The following is an 18,315-nucleotide window of genomic DNA, read 5'->3' on the forward strand; positions in this document are numbered from 1 at the left end:
GCTGCTGATAGTGCAGCTGCTCCTATGTCCACACTGCTTCTCTGAAGGTCATGAATATAAAATTGTTCATTTATTCTTCACATGCTTTTAATAGTACCTTGAACCCTATTATCTCAGATTTTCAATCATTTAAAACTTTGAAAATTAAAATTCTGGGACGGTCTTTGCTGCACCATGGAGGGAGAAAGTTAAGTGGGAAGTGGGATGTTGGTCATGAAACAAGACAAAATAACTAGTGTATTGAGATAAAGCATAGTGATACAGTCAGTACATTACATTGCACTAAATGTCAAACAGAGCAACTTTTTGATCATTTGCAGTGACCCTTGCCTCTAACAGGACAATTGGAACAAAACCAAGCCAGCAAAAGGCCTCCACAACATAATAGAGCCACCAGATCCCCTTATTTTAGGTGTTGGGGGTGAAGGTTTCTTGTTCTATTAAGCTACTTCACAGTAGTTAAGTCCAGGTGGCAGCTTTTTTGTTGGACAGGCAGTGTATTTCGGATATTGAAACACTGTGAACATCATTTTGCACAGTGTGTTCTGGAATTCACTTTTGTTATTGCTGTGTTCTGTTTTTTTTCTATGCGATACTGCACAAAGACATGGTGTGACAGCATCATTTTAGAATGACATCAAAAGTTTAATCAGTCAACAAGCTGTGCAAGATGTAGAAGAACTGCTAAAATACTGATATCTGTTCCAGTGTGCAGTCAGACACAAGAAACTCTTAAAATCACACTGAAACTGGCTTGCTGACAAAATTAATATGCGTATACGCCTACCTTTGATCGAAAGCAACAAGAGAATGGTTTGTTTCCTTGGTATCATCAGGTAATTATAAGACACATGGTTCTTATGAGAAGTCACTAAATGAACAAGAGCTAGGCAAAGAAAATTGAGTACATTAAAAAAAATTATTAAATCAATTCATCACAAAATAGCTCCTACAAAAATCTGTAATTCATCACAGACTGCTGATATAACAGAGTGAGAATGTTTGCTCCACTACTCTGCTAACTGCTGTTTAATGATAGTCTTGTCTCTATACTCAGTTGTTTTTTGTTTTTTTTACTGAATGTGTGGTGCGATTATGTCTTTTCAGATGGGATTAGTGTGACAGGCCTGCCAATCTCCAGTCCGCTCCGTCAAGTCCTCAAACCCAGGCCTGAGACCAAGCCCGTCAGCAGTGAGTCCGGCAAGGCAGAGTACAGCCATATTAAGGTGAATAAGCAAAATCCTCTGTAAAGTGCATGAAAAAAAAAACCCAGAAAGCCCCATTGTTTTGCTCAGACCTGCACCATAATGCAAGCAGTGGGTTTGGTTTGTTTGTGATTTCTGTCTTGCTGCATAGTTTAGGAAAAGTGCATTTTTTCCATGGTGCAATTTGACTGCACCTTCTCTGCAAATCATGAATATCCTGGGTTTAGATATCTAACCCTCTGACTGCCTTGATTTTCACACCAGTAATTGCACAGTGTGTGTATGTCTTTGCAGAAGTTACTGTAGAACTCTAGCATTATTCACCAACAAACTACACATTTTGGTATATATCTATAGAAGGAACACGGACTTTATTTGGGCAGTGTCTCTCCTTGTCTCCAGATGGACTCTGCTCTTTGAATCAGAGCTCCAGCATAGACATTGAAATGAAAGGAAGAGAGGTGAGGTGGAGACATGCAGAATGAGAATGTACTGGATGGAGCTGATCAGCAGGGGATAAGGTATGTTGAGGACTTGTGGATGTCTGAGGGGCAGAAATGGGCAGTCTGACAGAGTCGAGGTTCTAAGGGTCACCTGTAGCACAATAGTTAGACCCCCTGCAAGAGTGGTGGCTGCATTGTGTTACCTTTGGAAACCAGAGGAACCCTTTTCTCTCCTCTGTGAATCATCAGGAGAGAAAACGGCATTGATTCTGAATGTTCAGATGTGCTGCCAAACAAAGTCAGCTTTGCTGTCTTTACTCAGAAAAGTTTGACAGGATGGGTACTAATGGGTGAAATATAACAGGGTATATTTCTGTGTCAACCTAACTTTTTTAGAGTCGATTTACAGAAAGAGAAACAATTTATGGGACTTATCGCAATTTAGAAAAATAATTACTTAATTTTCAACCATGTTCACTGACAGTAACTGGGTTAAATTGACATTGATGAACAAACACCAGTAGCACTGGTTTTGCAGAATGCTTCCACTGCTTTCTGTTGCCACAAGATTTTATGTTTTATCCTAATGGAAATATCCTGGTATACCTTGTTGCCCACAACTGCTGTTTATGCTTACATCTATGTCACGGGATGATTATGTAATATTATGTGTTTTTGTGTAATTTTGAAATGGATAAGGTCTGCAAAAGACTTGAAATCAAATCGCTTTATTACTCCGCTAAGGAACGCGGCGGAGTTATGTGACGATTGCCATACGTTTGTCCGTATTTGGATTGTTGAATTTGGATGAAATTTCCAAAGTCAGAAATGGCACAAGGACCAACTGATTAGATTTTGGCAGTGATGTGGCCTATAGTCTGGATCCACGGATTTGTTAAAGATTCCTGTATCATTGCGAGATAGTGGCATGGCGTCACTGTAACTATGACAACAAGTGAACACTACATCACATGATTGCGGTCCTACTACAATTCGACCGCTGTGGACTTATCAGAACTTATCCGTTGGAAAATAATACGACAACTGAGCAGCCTTGGTGGAGTACTGCTCTCTGAGTGCTTTTCTTGTTTTCTATGTACTTTGCTGAACTTCACACTAGGGCTGAACAATTACATTAAATATGATCAAAATCACAATCTGGCCAGGTGTATTATCCATATCACAGGAGCTGTACATACCATTATACATGAAGCATACAGAGATCAAACAAATCATATTCTCCAGATGTATGACAACATGCTCATTAGGTACAGACAGCAGCAAAAAATCTTGCTTAAGCCATATCACAATTGCAATAAATTTTTTTTTGTATTTTATTCATTCATTCCATTCCACTTTCTCCTGTTTTGATATATTTTGTATTATTCGATGCTATCAAGATAAATGAATTGAATTTGAGACACTACCAAATTTTAACTTTACTTTCACAGTTTTTATTCAGCTGTGCAAGATAAGTATTAGAATGTACACCTATGGAGTTAAAAAACAACAAACTCTAAATAACAATATCCAACATTGCTAAATAATTGGAATACTGAGCTGAAAATAAGCCACACCTTGTTTTTTTAAGCTTTTATGTTGTGACAATTGAGCTTCACAGAAAGTTGATGCAATTATAGTTTATTTGTGCTCTGGACAAGCAAAAACCACCTGGATTACTGTTCATATGGACAGAAATCTTAGTAATTATTAACATGTTAACTGTGCTTCAAGATTTTATGTTATGAGATGTCTTTTTCTGTTTAATTTTTTGATATATTCAGGAGAGTTTGTTCTAGATTAGACTTCAGAGATTCTGACTGCTTCAAAGCGCAACTGCTGCTTGTATCAGTTTGTATGAGATTTGTCATCCCACCATCTGCAAATCCTCCTCATCCTGCACAGCAACACTGCTGGTAAAGCGCTAAATTCAGTTCTCTTTGGATTTATTGCATAACCTGTTAGATATCCACTACCTGTGCTGCAAAGGAGAAAAAGAACCAGCCATTGTTAAAGCGAGCTTCACATTTTAATCAGTGGTTAGGCTTATTAGAGGCAGAGTTTGACTGACATGTCTGCGTTTCACAGCAGAATATAGTGTTGTAACCTTATTTAAAGTAAAGCCAATTACATAGGAACTCTTGTCCTGCTCGAAGTCTGCCTTAAGGCAGGTTGTAACGATGTGAGCTGCTTCTCCTTTCATTTTGTACATCTACTGTTATACATGCGCTTAGATACCGAGGTGATTCATTTCACTGCGTGCTCAACAAAAGCCTGTCCAATGATGTGCCTCTATACTGTAGTACATTTATTCTGGGTTTCCAGCTGTGTGACTCATTGTCATCATAAGCTGCATTGTTTTCAGTGGTTTGACTCAAACCCACAGTGCCCAGCGTACACTTTATGCCTGCTGACGTGTAAGAGGTGGACAGGTCCACACTGCTAAATGTAAATACAAGCAAAGTTATATAATGCAAGAGGTTCGATTCTTTTGGTATATAAAGGAAAATTTAAACTTGGAGAAAGTTCTACCTAATATTAGGAAGATTTTATAGCCCCTTGCTGTGAAATGACATTGTATCTTTTGATAATTTTCAAATTTTGGTTCATCAGCCCATAGTACCTTCTTCCAGTCTTCAGTAGTCCATTGGCAGTGTTTCATGGTCCAGGCAAGCCTATTTTTCTTATTCTGACGTCTTAGCAATGACTTTCTTGCTGCAGCTCGACCAGTCAAATCTGCAACTCCAAGTCTTCTCTTAACAGTTGAAACTGAGACTTCTTACTACGACCACTATTAAGCTGTGCTTGAAGCTGTTGTCTTGTGAGCCACCTGTCACCAAGCTGTTGACTCTCAGAAACTTGTCTTCTGATTCTGTTGTGGCTTTGGGTCTTCCAGACTTCGTCCTGTCAGTTTCCTACAGTTTCTGAGTGCCTTTTGATGGTGAAGAAAACTGGACTCACTGACACCTTGGCTTTCTTTGCAATTTCTCTATAGGAGAGACCTACATTCCAAAGTGTTTTGATGGTCTGTCTCTCTTCTATTGTTAATTGCCTTTTCCTCGCCATTTTTATAGCAACACACTACTTTCTGCAGTACAGTACTGCTCTCATAATGCTCTCAAGGGTATGGTGCCATGGTGTGTCCCAGTACTCCTTTTATGAGGGGATTGTATGTAATCAAGAAAAGTTGGGACACCTGTAGCATTTGGTAGCACCTCCATTGCTGCAGAACAGCTCTACGTTGTCAAACCATTTCTTGTTCCCTGAAAAAGGGCCTTTTTGAATAATTCTCAAATGTACATTATTTTTCAGTAACCTTACTTTTTTTTTAACCTCTGGCAGTTTACCACTTACCTTTGTACCATTTCAAGCTATTCATTGGACTTGAACCACTCGAATTTCAATTTAAAAATGGAAAATTTGGAGTGTTCTAAAACTTTTGACCAGTATTGTATGGTCATATGTTAAATTAAAAGTGAACTTTTCAACATTCATCCTTAACTTTCAAGACCATTCCCTGTGATGAAGACAATGCTTGAGACCACAGAGTGTTGACTCAAGATTGAGAAAACCAACTACATCAGAGCCACAAAGTGCGTTTTTCTACTTAACCTCTGAACTCCATTCACTTTCTGGGCATCTTGGGTTCCTGTGACATTTTAACTTACTGTGGGCTGATTTTTCACTGTAGTATAAAGTCCTGAACCTCTATGGAGACAACTCAACCATGGCTAGAAGGAGAGAGAACTCAACAATGTTTTGGGCAGAATAGCAAAAGTGAAATTCCAGAAATCATAATTATAAAACAAAAAAAAAAAGAAAAAAAATGTGCATTTATTTTATAAAAATTTAAAAAAATGAAATCTGCATTGTTTTTTAAGTCCCCACAGGTGTTACCAAGACTGGAACTCTGATCTTGTCTGTATATGGCATGCAGTTCAGCTGACTAGTCCCTGAATGGCACGTTGTTTGCAACTTAGTCACTCATGGCTTCTTGGTTGTGTTGAGGAACAGAGAATTTTGGGTTTTTTACAGAAACAGGTTAATGCACTCTCTAATTTTAAAGCAGGCAAGTGAAATAAAGTGATTTCGATTCAATATAACAATTTTAATCTTAGATTTAGTGAAGTTTCCCAATTAAACTAAAAGCCACACATAATAAGTGCAAGAACCTTCTTGTTTTCATGGTTTCTGGCTCTAATAAATGGTGTGACTTTTAATTTTTTTTCTAAGATGACATGCCTTTTAAACCCGCTAGGGTCAGCTTGTTTTTATTCAGTTTTTAAAAAAAAACTAAATTGATAATTAGTTGACCCCTAGTAGGAACTACATTGTTTTTGGATGATTCTCCACTTTAGAAATAGCTATGAATATTCAGCGTCACTCCAGAAAGCAGTGTGCTCTTAGTACTTTCACAACTATGTTTGGTTGGTTCAGACAAACTCCGACGCACTTGCCTGTTCAGTTTGCATCACTCAGACTGTGAAAGCTGTCAGTCAAATTCAGTCAAATTCTGGTGCTCAGACTATTCATTTTTATACTAAGTTATTTTTTGCTGACCTCATTGTGATACCAGAAAAAATGAAGAGACACATAACGTTCATGTGCTGCACGATTTGCTGTCCATCAACAGAATTAGATTCTCCCTCACAACAGTGATGATGTAGGATGACATCCCTAAAACTGTCCAAATCTGTCACTCTATGTGACATCATTAGTGTGAACGCGAACCAGACTGGAACCAAAGGGCAAAAATGTATCATATTTCTTTGCTCTGAACCAAGTTAACCAGAAACAGGAAGGTACAAGTGTGAAAGCTCCCTAAGGACATGGAGGTCATGGCACGAGCTTAGTATGTGACATGTCTTTACTGCATAAGAGCAGAAGTTCACTTTTATTCTTTTTTCTTTTTGCCTTAAATGCAGTTTTTCCAATTTTTACATGCACAGATATTGTACAAAGCAAAACATTTACTGAAAAACAAAAATTGCTATTGAATGCAATCTGTGTTTTTAGGGGCCAATGTTGATATTCCTGTCTGGTGACATGTTTGTTTCTGGAAAGCTATTTGAACATAAGCGCCAACATTATCTTTCTTTCATATGTCTTTGTTTATTTTCTCTTTTTGTGTCGGTACAATGGTAGAAGCCCACATTTATGTGCTGAGGCAATGAGGAAAAGGCATTTCGCAATATAGAACCTTTCAATCATATTATCATCAGACAGTTTATAAAAAGCTGATCTTCCTGATTCAGATTATGGCTGGAAGTGCTATTATGTTGCTTGAATACTTCTATGTGAACTTTTCTAGTGCTCTTATCAGCACCTTTTTTGACCTAGCTTTCTGCAAATGTGCCTTTTGAATGAGCACACTAGTGTTATAGGGATTGGATGAGCGAGAATTACTATTAGCTGATAATAGCTACTTTTGGCTGGGAGGATGGATGGACAGATGCACAGGAAATTGAAAACCTTCAGGCCAAACTGGCTGGCAATACAGCCTGGTGTTCCCTGCATATCTTAATCTTAGGTAGGCCAATTAAGCTGGAATTTGCTATGCTTTTCCTCATGGTTTTTAAATGTGTTCAGTGTTATTTGGCACTGGCATCTCTTGGCATGTATACTTGCAGACTATGAGTAAGTGCAATCAATCATGACTGATCTGTAATCAGCACAGGAGGAGTCAACATGTTTATCTCACTGACCTTTCAACGCTCAATCTTCGCACTCGTTTTTCAATCCTCCCACTGAACTGCGAATGCCTGCGGGCTTGAAAAATGTGTATCCTGTCGGGGTGGGATGGATCCACCACATGGGAAGGAGATCTGGCTGCTCAGATGTGTTGGTTTTTCCGATTATTTACACATTTTCAATGACTCATCTCCTAGGAGAGTGAGGGCACTTCCACAACTTGGTTTGTCTGACACTGTCAATTACTCCGCTCACCTCATCACCACAGCTTTATGTCTCATTCCACCTGCCTGTAGGAGCATCACCTTCTGAGGCTCTGTTATGGTTTGTCAGCAGTAGCTTTGTTACATCCACAGATTTCTGCTGTGATACTCCCAGTCGGAGTGTACGTGCACTTGCTTGAAGCGGCAGCAGCAGCTACAGAGTTTTCTGTGGATTTGGACCCCCAACTCCATCTGCTGGGGCTTTATGTGAAGAGGGACAGACTGGTAGTAACAGAAGAGAAGGGGATACAGTAATCCCACTTTTGTGATTGCCGCTGACTCACTGTAATGCTGAGCGCCATGCAGCCCTGCCCGTTCACTTAGCCCTCCTGTGAACCTGTCTTCACTGGACACTGGATGTCATTGGGGGCATTTCAAGGGAAGCTATGATACTGAAATTGGCAGACCCTTCAGACACGCCCAGTGATTATCTTCTGAACACCAAATGTCCCGGGTGCTGTGAAGCTGCAACCTGTGCAATTTTGCTTTCCTGTTTATAATGCCACATTATTGCAATATGGAGATAGCTGTTAGAATGGAGATGTAGATGTGTCTCTGAGGCAAACAGTCTGAGAGAGAGAGGAGGCTTTTACTGGGCTTCCTCTTGCCAGCATCAGGGGTCTTAGAGTGCACAATTTTCTATATGACTTGCACCTCTTCACCCAGCCAAATATGAAATGAAATAGTCTCATTTCAGGTGATCATTTGTAAGATATTACTGCAGTGGACTGCAGTAATGTCTCTGACAGTGGCTTTCAAAGGGGATTTGATGCGTAGAGGTTTTCAGTTGGTTATGACGGAGCCTTGGTAAATTAATAATTAGAATCTGTTCTGCCATGCTGAAAATGTTAATATGTATCATAGTGACTGGGGATGTCACAAAATCAGAAATTTGGTAGTTGATAGCAATAGCACTGAAATCCTACAATACCAATTACCAATCCACTTCTCGATACCAATTTTGATAGTGCGGCAAAAAATAAACCATCGAAATGAGGAGCTCTTAAGTAATGGAAAAATATGTTATTCTGCAGTACCCAACTGTCTGATGTACGGAAAAAATAATGCATATTGTAAATAGGCTATGGATATTGAATGCATGAAAAAAATACCGGCATTACAAAAAAGTGACCTGGCAAGTGACTGCATAACATATACATAAAAAGTCTATTCTTACAGCCATCCATTAGCTATACCCACTTATTGTTTAAGGGTTGCAGTAGGGCTGGTATCTATCCCAGTGTTCACCACGATGAGGTCAGCAGCCAGTCACAGGGAGACAGACAGTTATTCACGCTCATATTAACACCTATGACCAATTTAGAGCCGCTAGTTAACCCAACTTTATTACTGTTATGGAGTTATTATTTTGGAGCTGGGGGAAAACATGAACCTCACAGGACAAGCAAATTCCACACAGAAAGGCCTGAGTCGGCAGGTTGGATCTCTGCACCTCCTTGCTATGAGGCTGCTTCCCAGTTCACAACCAGCCATTAGCTAAACGGTGCTGCAACAAGTTTGGTTATAATTCTTTGTCAGTTTGTCACTATGATGCAGGTCTTTGCTTTTAATCATAGTCATCTCATCCATTAATGTAAAATTTTTGATTTGTTTGGCTTTATTTACAGGCCTACACTGTTTTATAATGGGACATTTTTTGAGCTGTTATGATGATCTTAACCGCTTCCATTTGAAGTAACCTTAAAGAATCAGGACGGATTCTTGCATCATTTGGGTTTAGTCCAGAATCAAATCTCTTCTTGTTACCCTTTGTGTTAAATAGTGCAACACAAAGGTGCTGTGTCATAACATGAACAAGATTTTATTTGTTTTTGGATTGCCTGTAAGCATAAGCCACAATATATATGCCAAGATATTAATCTTAAACATGCTGGCGAGAAGGAAAATTGGATCACACTTCAGAAAAGCCAATGTAAGCATTTTCCTAACAATGAAGAGTGCGTCTGTGGTTGTGTGCAGCGAGAAAGGACTATGCCTCCAGACAAGACATACTGCCGCGCACACACATGCAGAGTGTTGGGTGAGTGTAGTTGGGGGGTTGTTGGGGGTGGGTGGGCAGAGCTTCTTGGGGGGTAATCAAATCCAGTGGAGACAGAAGCAGAGTCGGCTGCCTGCCTGCCAGCCTGCCTGCCTGCCTGCTATTTTTAGAAGCTCAGCCCTGCCGATGGCAGTTCAGCTCTCTTCACAGATACAGATCCCAGCTCGTGATACTGATATTTATAACTGCCACAGCTGTCTGCCCAAGTGTGAAACTCCAGCTGAACAACCAAATGATTATCTTTTTCTTGGCTCAGGAGTAAAACTGTTCCTTCTTTTCTTTCCCCTTTGGCTTGTTCACCACCAACTTTATGTTTAGTGTTATGTAACTTTAGATATATTTATTTCTAAAGGATCTTTGATGATTGAGCTGCAGAAATCACTTCTGTCACTGATCATTTGTCTGACAGAAGTGCGATCTTCATCTTATCTCTGTCAGCCATGAACAACCTGAACAACAAGTGATAAAACTCATTTATTCATTTTAATGAGTTCAGCACATTGGTCATCATTACAATTGTTAGTCTGACTCACCCGATGATGACTGCAGGTATAAGCCTGCCGATTTCAGGACACAGGTCACACCGCATTCTCCTCCCTTTTTGTCTGTGTTTTAACATTTTCAAAATCAGCTTTACTATGAGAAAAAAACACCAACAAACTCTGAGTAGTAACTTACACACTTATAATGCCAACTTTACTGAGAATTCGGACCATACAGTCAGTCAACCGTACTTGGTTCTTGTGGTAAATTAGTTATATTAATGTATTATATTATATTAAAGGCAGGTCCTGTCTCGCTGCATCCAAATGTTCCTGCACATCACTTCCTATGTCACTGTTTTGCAAGGGAACGCTTGCTGCATCCTGGGCTAAGCACCACACAAGACGGTTTAAAGAAATACAAACATGCCAAACCTTTTTTTTTTTTACCCTATAGCAGAGTGATAATGATGTCACAAGATGCCCAAACGAGACAAAGTTCAGTGATAATTTCTTTTTGGAATCAAATCAAATCAATGTAGACCCCACCCTATACATGGACAGTATAAATAGATCTACAAAATGGATAAAATAAGGATAAAAGAATGTTTGTGTAATGAATATGAACATCTGCATAGATAAACGCGATAGCAGCTTTAGTAAATAGACAGTCACTCTTGAACCAAACACTGATTTTGAATCCAATTATGACTCCAAGAATCAAATGGGAAATGGATGCAGAATCTCTCCACAGAGCACAGCTAAAATATATACCAGGTAAATCTTTCAAACCATTTCATGAGTCAATGTCAAAGTCACAGAAGCTATATTTTCTAAAGGAAGGATTTTGTCAACAGAAGGCTGAACTCCAGCTGCCATATTTTAGTTTGTTATTACATACCACCCAATTAGCTTTTGATTTCCTCTACATATCAGACACTGGGTGGAAACAGGGATCAGCCTCCACTTTGTTAGACCTCGCTGTGCTCTGGGTGTTGTTTATTAGGTTGACTATTGATTGCAAAGCTCACTATGGATGTAAACAAGTCAATAGTGTTTTATTGCAGTTTTTTTCATCTTCGACTCCAGAGAGAGATACAGAGCGAGACAGGTTGAGATGAAAAACAATAATTCAGTCGACCCATGATTAGGCTTCTCGTAGAGCAACACATTTTGCTTCTGACTGGTGTATCTTGATGGAAAGTATCAGTCCCTTGAGGCTGAACTAAGCTTCAGTGCAACAAACAATGAAAACACTTCACAGGCTTTTGTGAACAGGCTGTTACACCTATGATCTCCATCCTGAACAACACCATGTGGAAGAATCCAGCAATGTGGGATGACTTGCTACCACCTGCCAGGCATCTACCCAGACCTTACTGAAAGAAATGAAGCCTGTCCAAAAGTTTCAGTGCGTCACTGGGGTCACCTCTGTGCAGTTCTGTATCACAGAGCTGCTTTTCCTCTGTGCTGTTTGAAACCTCCTTTTTTGACAAGCAGCTCCCTCGGTGAAAGATATGGTCGTATTTAACATAACTGTCTCTACTGACGCCACGGGGGGGACAACAAATGGACTAAGTATCCTATCCATCCTCTCTGGGTTGTGTAGCATGCGGCTATCTGTCAATCTCTATGTCTATTTTTAGATTTTGGTGTCAGGTCTTGGAAAGTTTTATAGCTATGTGTGTCCTGGTGCGGCTGTGAGGAAGGGAGGGGAAGAAGGGAGATGGGGGAGTTTGAAATAATTAAGACTAATCAAAAGGCATAATCACCATGAGGTAAACACGTGCAGAAAACCCACTCACCCCACTCTGCCACAGTCGCTGGCTGTTTGCCAGCATTTTTATTCATTCAAGCCGTTTATTCTCAGAGTGCTTAATTTACCTGTTCGTAATGCACGGTCGTCACTGATTGGGATTTAAAGATACAGCTGCAAACCACAGCTGCACCTCTCACACTTTCACTTTTTCCTACTTTATCAGTATATGGCTACCTCTTGTCTCCAGGCTACAAAAATGTGAAGCACATCCCTCATGCCTTGGTGATAGATGATAGTAGGAAACATGTGAGGAACAGTGAGGCCAATTCCTTTTTTTTTTTTGCTGTAGACTAAAAACTTTTGGGTTTGACATCAAGAGATGAATATGAGATGAGAGATCATCATTTCAGCTTTTATTTCCAGGTATTTACATCTGGATCTGATACACAACTTAGAAGATAGCACCTTTTGTTTGAACCCACCCATTTTTCATGTGAGCAAACATGATGTCATTTTTGGAAGTCTAACGTTAAGTCGGTTGACATCTTTTTCTGAATTCATTAGTAAGTTATCAAGCTGAGATCAAGCGAGGACTCTGAGGACTGTTCATGTTTCTGCTGTGATGCGGTACAAAACAACAGTCTTGGGTTGCACAGAAATTCCTTTCTTAAGGAAGGAAAAATGTCTGCTCCCTAACCTTAGGGTTAGGGAGCAGACATTTTCCGAGTTGTTTTCCATTTGTCATTCTCATCCCTGATTGTGAAATTTGTAAAGAAAGACCCTAACAACTGTTAGTGACATCAGCAACAACCCCTAGTACAGATGCTACACTAGAAGATGCAAACCACTCATTAGCAAGAAGAACACGAAGGCCAGGATGGAATTTGCCAAAAAGTACAACAGTGAGCCTCAACAATTCTGGGACAAAGTTGTTTTTTCACTGATGAGACAAAGATGAACCTTTACCAACGTGATGAAAAGGCTGAAGTCTGGTGAAGGAAGGAATCTGCTCATGATCCCAAACATACAAGCTCATCTCTGAAACACAGTGGAGTTAATCTCATGGCTTGGGCTTGCATGGCTTCTTCTGGGATGGGCTCATTAATCTTCACTGATGATGGAACACATGATGGCAGCAACAAAATGAACTCAGAAGTCTACAGAAGCATTTTGTTTGCCAATTGAAAGAAAGATGCAACCAAACTGATCGGGAGATTCTTTATTGTGCAGCAAGATAATGACCCAAAACACACTGTCAAAACAACAAAGGAGTTCATCAGGGGTAAGAAGTGGAAGGTTTTAGACTGGCCAATTCAATCTCCAGACTTGAACCTTTTAGAGATGCATTTTACCTGCTGAAGAGGAGACTGAAGGGAGTAACCCCCCCCCCCCCCCCCCCAAACAAACAAAAAAAAAAAAACAGCTGAAAGAGGCTGTGGTGAAAGCCTGGAAAAGCATCACAAAACAAGAATGCAAAAGTTTGGTGATGTCAGTGGGTCACAGGCTTGATGCCGTTATTGCAAGCAAAGGATTTGCAACTAAATATTAAGTCCGATTCACTTAAATCTATTTTAACTATCTGTTACAAAACCTTTGCTCATCAAAAAATTTGGTGTTCTGTTACAAATAATGGTGTCTTCTAAGTTGTGAATCAGATCCAGATGTAATTACCTGGAAATAAAAGCTGAAATGTTGATCCCTTGTCTCACACTCATCATTTGATGTCAAACCCAAATGTTTTCAGTCTCCAGCAAAAATAAAGGCATTAGCGTCACTGTTCCAATACTTTTGGAAGGGGGTGTATAACTTACATAGTTTCTTCCTGACAAACTACCGCAAATGTTAAGTGACAGTATTTGCATAGGAGTTATCTTGCTTTCGATTAATTGCATTTCAGTTGGAATTTCCTCTAGGAGCTGGGTTCTGAGTATACGTAACTCTTCAAATTAAACCTTTAAAGACACCCTCTGGCCAAAATCAAGTTTTTTGCAGTATTGCCATGTCCATATGGTGTTTTTTATTAAAATGCTACGCCTATCATTAGCGAAAGAAGCATTCACCTCCATAGCTAAACATTTCCACCTAGAAACCACAGTGTACTGATGTCAGTCTCAAAAAGAGGGATTCACTTCACTTCTGGGGATTTATATCTGTAAACCTAAGCATAGAATCCTGAAATTTGCAGCGTGGGACATTGTGTGTCATTATTCTTCTACAGAATCGATCTGTAGTTCAAGCATTTGTGGCTGAATTACTCTAATTTTACACCTTGCCATTGTCCAGTGTAGAGTAGTTTGACAGAGTCACAAGTGAGCTGGTGTGCTGAGCTGCTATGAGATGGGAGGGAGGCTACAACTACACAGATCTGAACATTCTAGAGGAGGCAATGGTGTAGAGTTCCATCTAAACCGTTTCAAGGCAGGACGGGATTATTTTCCTGTAGAAACCTCTAAATATGTCATTTTATTGCATATGGATGAGTTCATAGAAGTTACATCAATGACCAGAGAGGGACAATAAGATTTCCTATTGTGAAAAGTGTTAAGAATTAATAATTGAGTAAAGCATGTGCGTGATTTCAGTCAGCAAACTTGGAAGCACCTTTTTAGTTTTGGTAGCAAGTCAGCATGCAACTTTATAACAGATTTTTAGTGTGTAGTTGCAGCAGGCTGGGGGGACACCTCATCTTTGCAGCAACAACATGAACGCTCTTATTTAACATTTAGCTGTAGCATCCTTTATGTGCTCGTATATAATGCACAGAGAAGACAAGTTGGCGCCGTACATCTTGTCCCTGATGACCTGTCGTAGCTCCGTCACTGCTAACGCTACGATGTGGCACCGTGGGCCTCCTGCCACTGACTGATGGCCAGATGATCTGGTCCATTAAGACGCCATCCCTCAGGGACATCTCAGTTTTGTATTCATCTTCCTAATCACCGTTCATGTAAAATGCACAACTCTGTCTGAGCTCCCAGGCAACTTTATATTAGCTGCAGCAATTGGCAAAGCAACAGTTGGTTGACTGGTTTGCCTTTTGGCCTTTTCAGAATTCTGAAATATTACTTTAGAGAGATTTTCTTGTTCATAAAAGGTTTAAATTTTGGGATCAAAATGATTGTTTTATATAATTCAATAATTGTAAATATTTTATTATCTCATACTTGCTTGATGAGGCTGAACTTTTCAAAGAGCAGACTTAAATAACCTTGTTATTTCATTGTAAAGAAGTTGAAAAGTTTTGAAAAATCAAAAAAACCCACTGACATGCTTCAACCAAGCAGGGTCATATGTTTAATGTTCATAAAGTCATGACTTGAACATGTTTGTCGTTAAAAAATTTTCTGTTTGTATTTTGCAGATGGACTTAATGTTGCAAAATGCTGCATTGACACAGGCTCCCTTCCTTTGTAAATACACACTCTGAACAAGCTTGAGTACATGGTTTTAAGTTAATGCCCCAGTAATTACAAATGAAATGATTAGACAATGAATCTAGTCATGGCTAATATGGTGAACCATTAGGTCAAATACCAAGCAAAATGCCAAGAATTCTCTGATTATAGCTTCCCAAATGTGAGGATTTGCAGCTTTTTTCTGCAATTTAGATAGCCTTGGATTTTCAATAAACTTTATCTTTTTCAGACTGTTGTTGGGACACAACAAGCAATTTGACGACTTCACCTAGGGCTATGGGATATTAAATTGCATTGAATTGTTACGCATGTTTTCATCATTAACTGATGTTTGATAGATTAATTGTTTGTTGGACGGAGCCAAGCAGGTTTTCACATTTACTTGTGCCCCTTTTAATTCTCTGAATGTAATTTAATGTTGAGGAATAGTTTAGGATGTAATTTCCTGGTCATAAAATGGCTTGAAAGCTACATTGTCATTAAGTCTTTTTAAATTTGTGTCCAGCTTAATATTATTATTCAGACAAACACATTTTTGTAAACATATATCATAAATGGATCTGATGGTATGTCAGTTGGATTAGTTGGATTTGGTCATTGAGTTTATTTATTTGCTCAATTTAAAATCCCGGTCCAGTATCTCACCAAGATTTTTTTATACACTACCGTTCAAAAGTTTGGGGTCACCTAGGCAATTTCATGTTTTCCATGAAAGCTCACACTTTCAATTATGTGCTAGCATAATTGCACACGGCTTTTCTAATCATCAATTAGCCTTTCAACACCATTAGCTAACACAATGTACCATTAGAACACAGGAGTGATGGTTGCTGGAAATGTTCCTCTGTACCCCTATGTAGATATTCCATTAAAAACCCGCCGTTTCCAGCTATAATAGTCATTAATCACATTAACAATGTCTAGACTGTATTTCTGATTAAATGAATGTTATCTTCATTGAAAAAAATGCTTTTCTTTTAATACAAACAACATATCATTCCAGGGAACACAGCTCCGTTTGAGGGACATCACAGTCACCAAGACTTCAGTTCTATTTTCATTAAAGTTAGGGCCATCCAAGCTCTGGTAGTTCAACAATAATTTTAAAGAGTTTGCATCTTTCAGTTTCAGTTGCAGATACATTTGAGTTTTACCTCCCATATTTTCTATGAATGAATCCTAAAAGGAAAGGGGATTCCACAAAAAATCACTATGTAAAATGTACTTTTAAGCCATTTATAAATGAAAAATGATTTCCTTCTGTAATTACAGCTATTTGGCGCTCTCTGTGCGCAGAGGCTAAAGTTTATCTGTGCAAGTCCAAAATCATCAAGGAAACACAAGACTTGCAGTGATAAATTACCCTGAGTGTAACATTCAGTTCCACCCCCAGAAGGTCATGATGAAGTTCTGTTTGTTGGCTTCTGTGTGTGTGTGAAATCGCTGGTGTATGCAAGCCCGGCGGGTGAAATTAGTAGAAAATCAAGCATTTCATCATGCTTACTGGACTTGAATCCATGTGTGAAATCCAGCGAGCCAGGCCAAGCGTGGCTCCATATGCTGCCGAGCTCGATGGCTGAACCGGTGTTGATCAGATCACCTTTGGCTGCAACACAATCACCCTCGAAAGGATGCTTGTGTACCAGCGTGCTTCACCATCAGGTGCACCTGCTTTTTTTATTTGACAAGTCATTGTTGGAGTTTTGCGTGCTTGTGTGTGTTAGTGTAGTACTACAAATATGGGTGCGTACTTGCTCTTGCAATACCATGCAATTTATCATTTTTTCAGCCTGTGGAGCTTCTGGCTTTCAGCTCAGCTTGTTCCATCTTTGACGCTGACTTCCCTCTGTGGTTGGCTGGCTGTTGATGTAGTATAAGAAGAGCAGCAGGCCCAAGGGGTGATGAGAGGTTTCTCCTTCCAGTTGCTCCGGCTGGTAAATGGTGTGACACCTGCACTGGACCATAGGGTTACATAAAAAAGCAGCCGTTTTGTGTCTGAGGCAGCCATCGGCCCTCTGTTTACCTCTGATCGTACACGGACAGAGAAAACTATGTGTGTGTGGTAGTTAGCCTTCATCGGACAGATGCAACTCTACCCTGACAAAATTTAGTGCTGCTGTTCATCCTCTTTCCTTCCCCGTCATGACTCACAACATATAATCAGATTGAACCATATGTAAGTGAATTAGTCAACACTCAGAAAAGAAATCAAATTACTGTGGATGAAATGGGCCTTTTATCGTGAGAATTTACAGGAAGCACTTATATGCATTAAGCAGACACACCTGGGTTTTCAGTATATCTTGCAACTGGCAAACTATGAATCCCCAAACACTTACCACCATAGCCGTAGATTAGTATATTTTCTAAATGAACGCCAATTATAGTGAAATTTGGTCACATTGCAACAATAATAGTAGAAGTTTAAAAGTTGTCTTGCAAAAACACCTGCTGATAGCAGAGAGAAGACATGCGCAGTATACATGTCCTTATTAAGTTTGCTCTTTATGCTTTCCAGCCAGCAGCAGCTGCCCGTCTCTTCTTTTGTGAATACGTTATCTCAATAACATCTTGAGGGAATTTTTTGAACTGTTTACAGTTTGATGGTTAAAGGTCACTGTAACCTCACAAAACACATTTTTGGCCACAGCCCAAGGATTAATACAATAATTATGACATACAATTGTCTAATTAGGATAAAATGATGAAGTGATGACATTTTATTCAAAAGGTCAAAAGTCAGCTTCATAATGTTCTACAAAAACACTGTTATTCAGCAACATTTTTAAATCCCACAGTTCATAAACAGAAGCAGGGGTTGTGACGATACTTCATATTTGGTTAAATACTGATTTTATTAATCTCCCATAGGCACACTGATCTCCACACTGCTGTGTCAGCACTGGAGAATGGTCCGGTTACACCTCATTATCATTCTGCTATAGGGGGAAAAAATGAAGCTCTGGATTGTTTGTATTACTTTAAACCAGTCACAGC

The 18,315-nt window shown here is 39.4% G+C and overlaps 1 protein-coding gene across 6 annotated transcripts in view; it reads left to right on the plus strand.

The window, feature by feature from the left end:
• The window catches only part of trappc9 (trafficking protein particle complex subunit 9), a 267,319-nt gene that overhangs the window by 96,470 nt on the left and 152,534 nt on the right, over positions 1 to 18,315 (plus strand). For all 6 annotated transcript variants that reach the window (XR_008604175.1, XM_055018005.1, XM_055018009.1 and 3 more), the window contains one exon: positions 1,108 to 1,226. Coding sequence is in view for 5 of the 6 variants with exons in the window: in XM_055018005.1 (XP_054873980.1) it covers positions 1,108 to 1,226 (119 nt within the window). In the remaining variant the exon portion in view is untranslated. The remainder of the gene's footprint in view (positions 1 to 1,107; positions 1,227 to 18,315) is intronic.

The sequence above is a fragment of the Amphiprion ocellaris genome, chromosome 15, assembly GCF_022539595.1.
Source record: "Amphiprion ocellaris isolate individual 3 ecotype Okinawa chromosome 15, ASM2253959v1, whole genome shotgun sequence".
NCBI classification, from domain to species: domain Eukaryota; kingdom Metazoa; phylum Chordata; class Actinopteri; family Pomacentridae; genus Amphiprion; species Amphiprion ocellaris.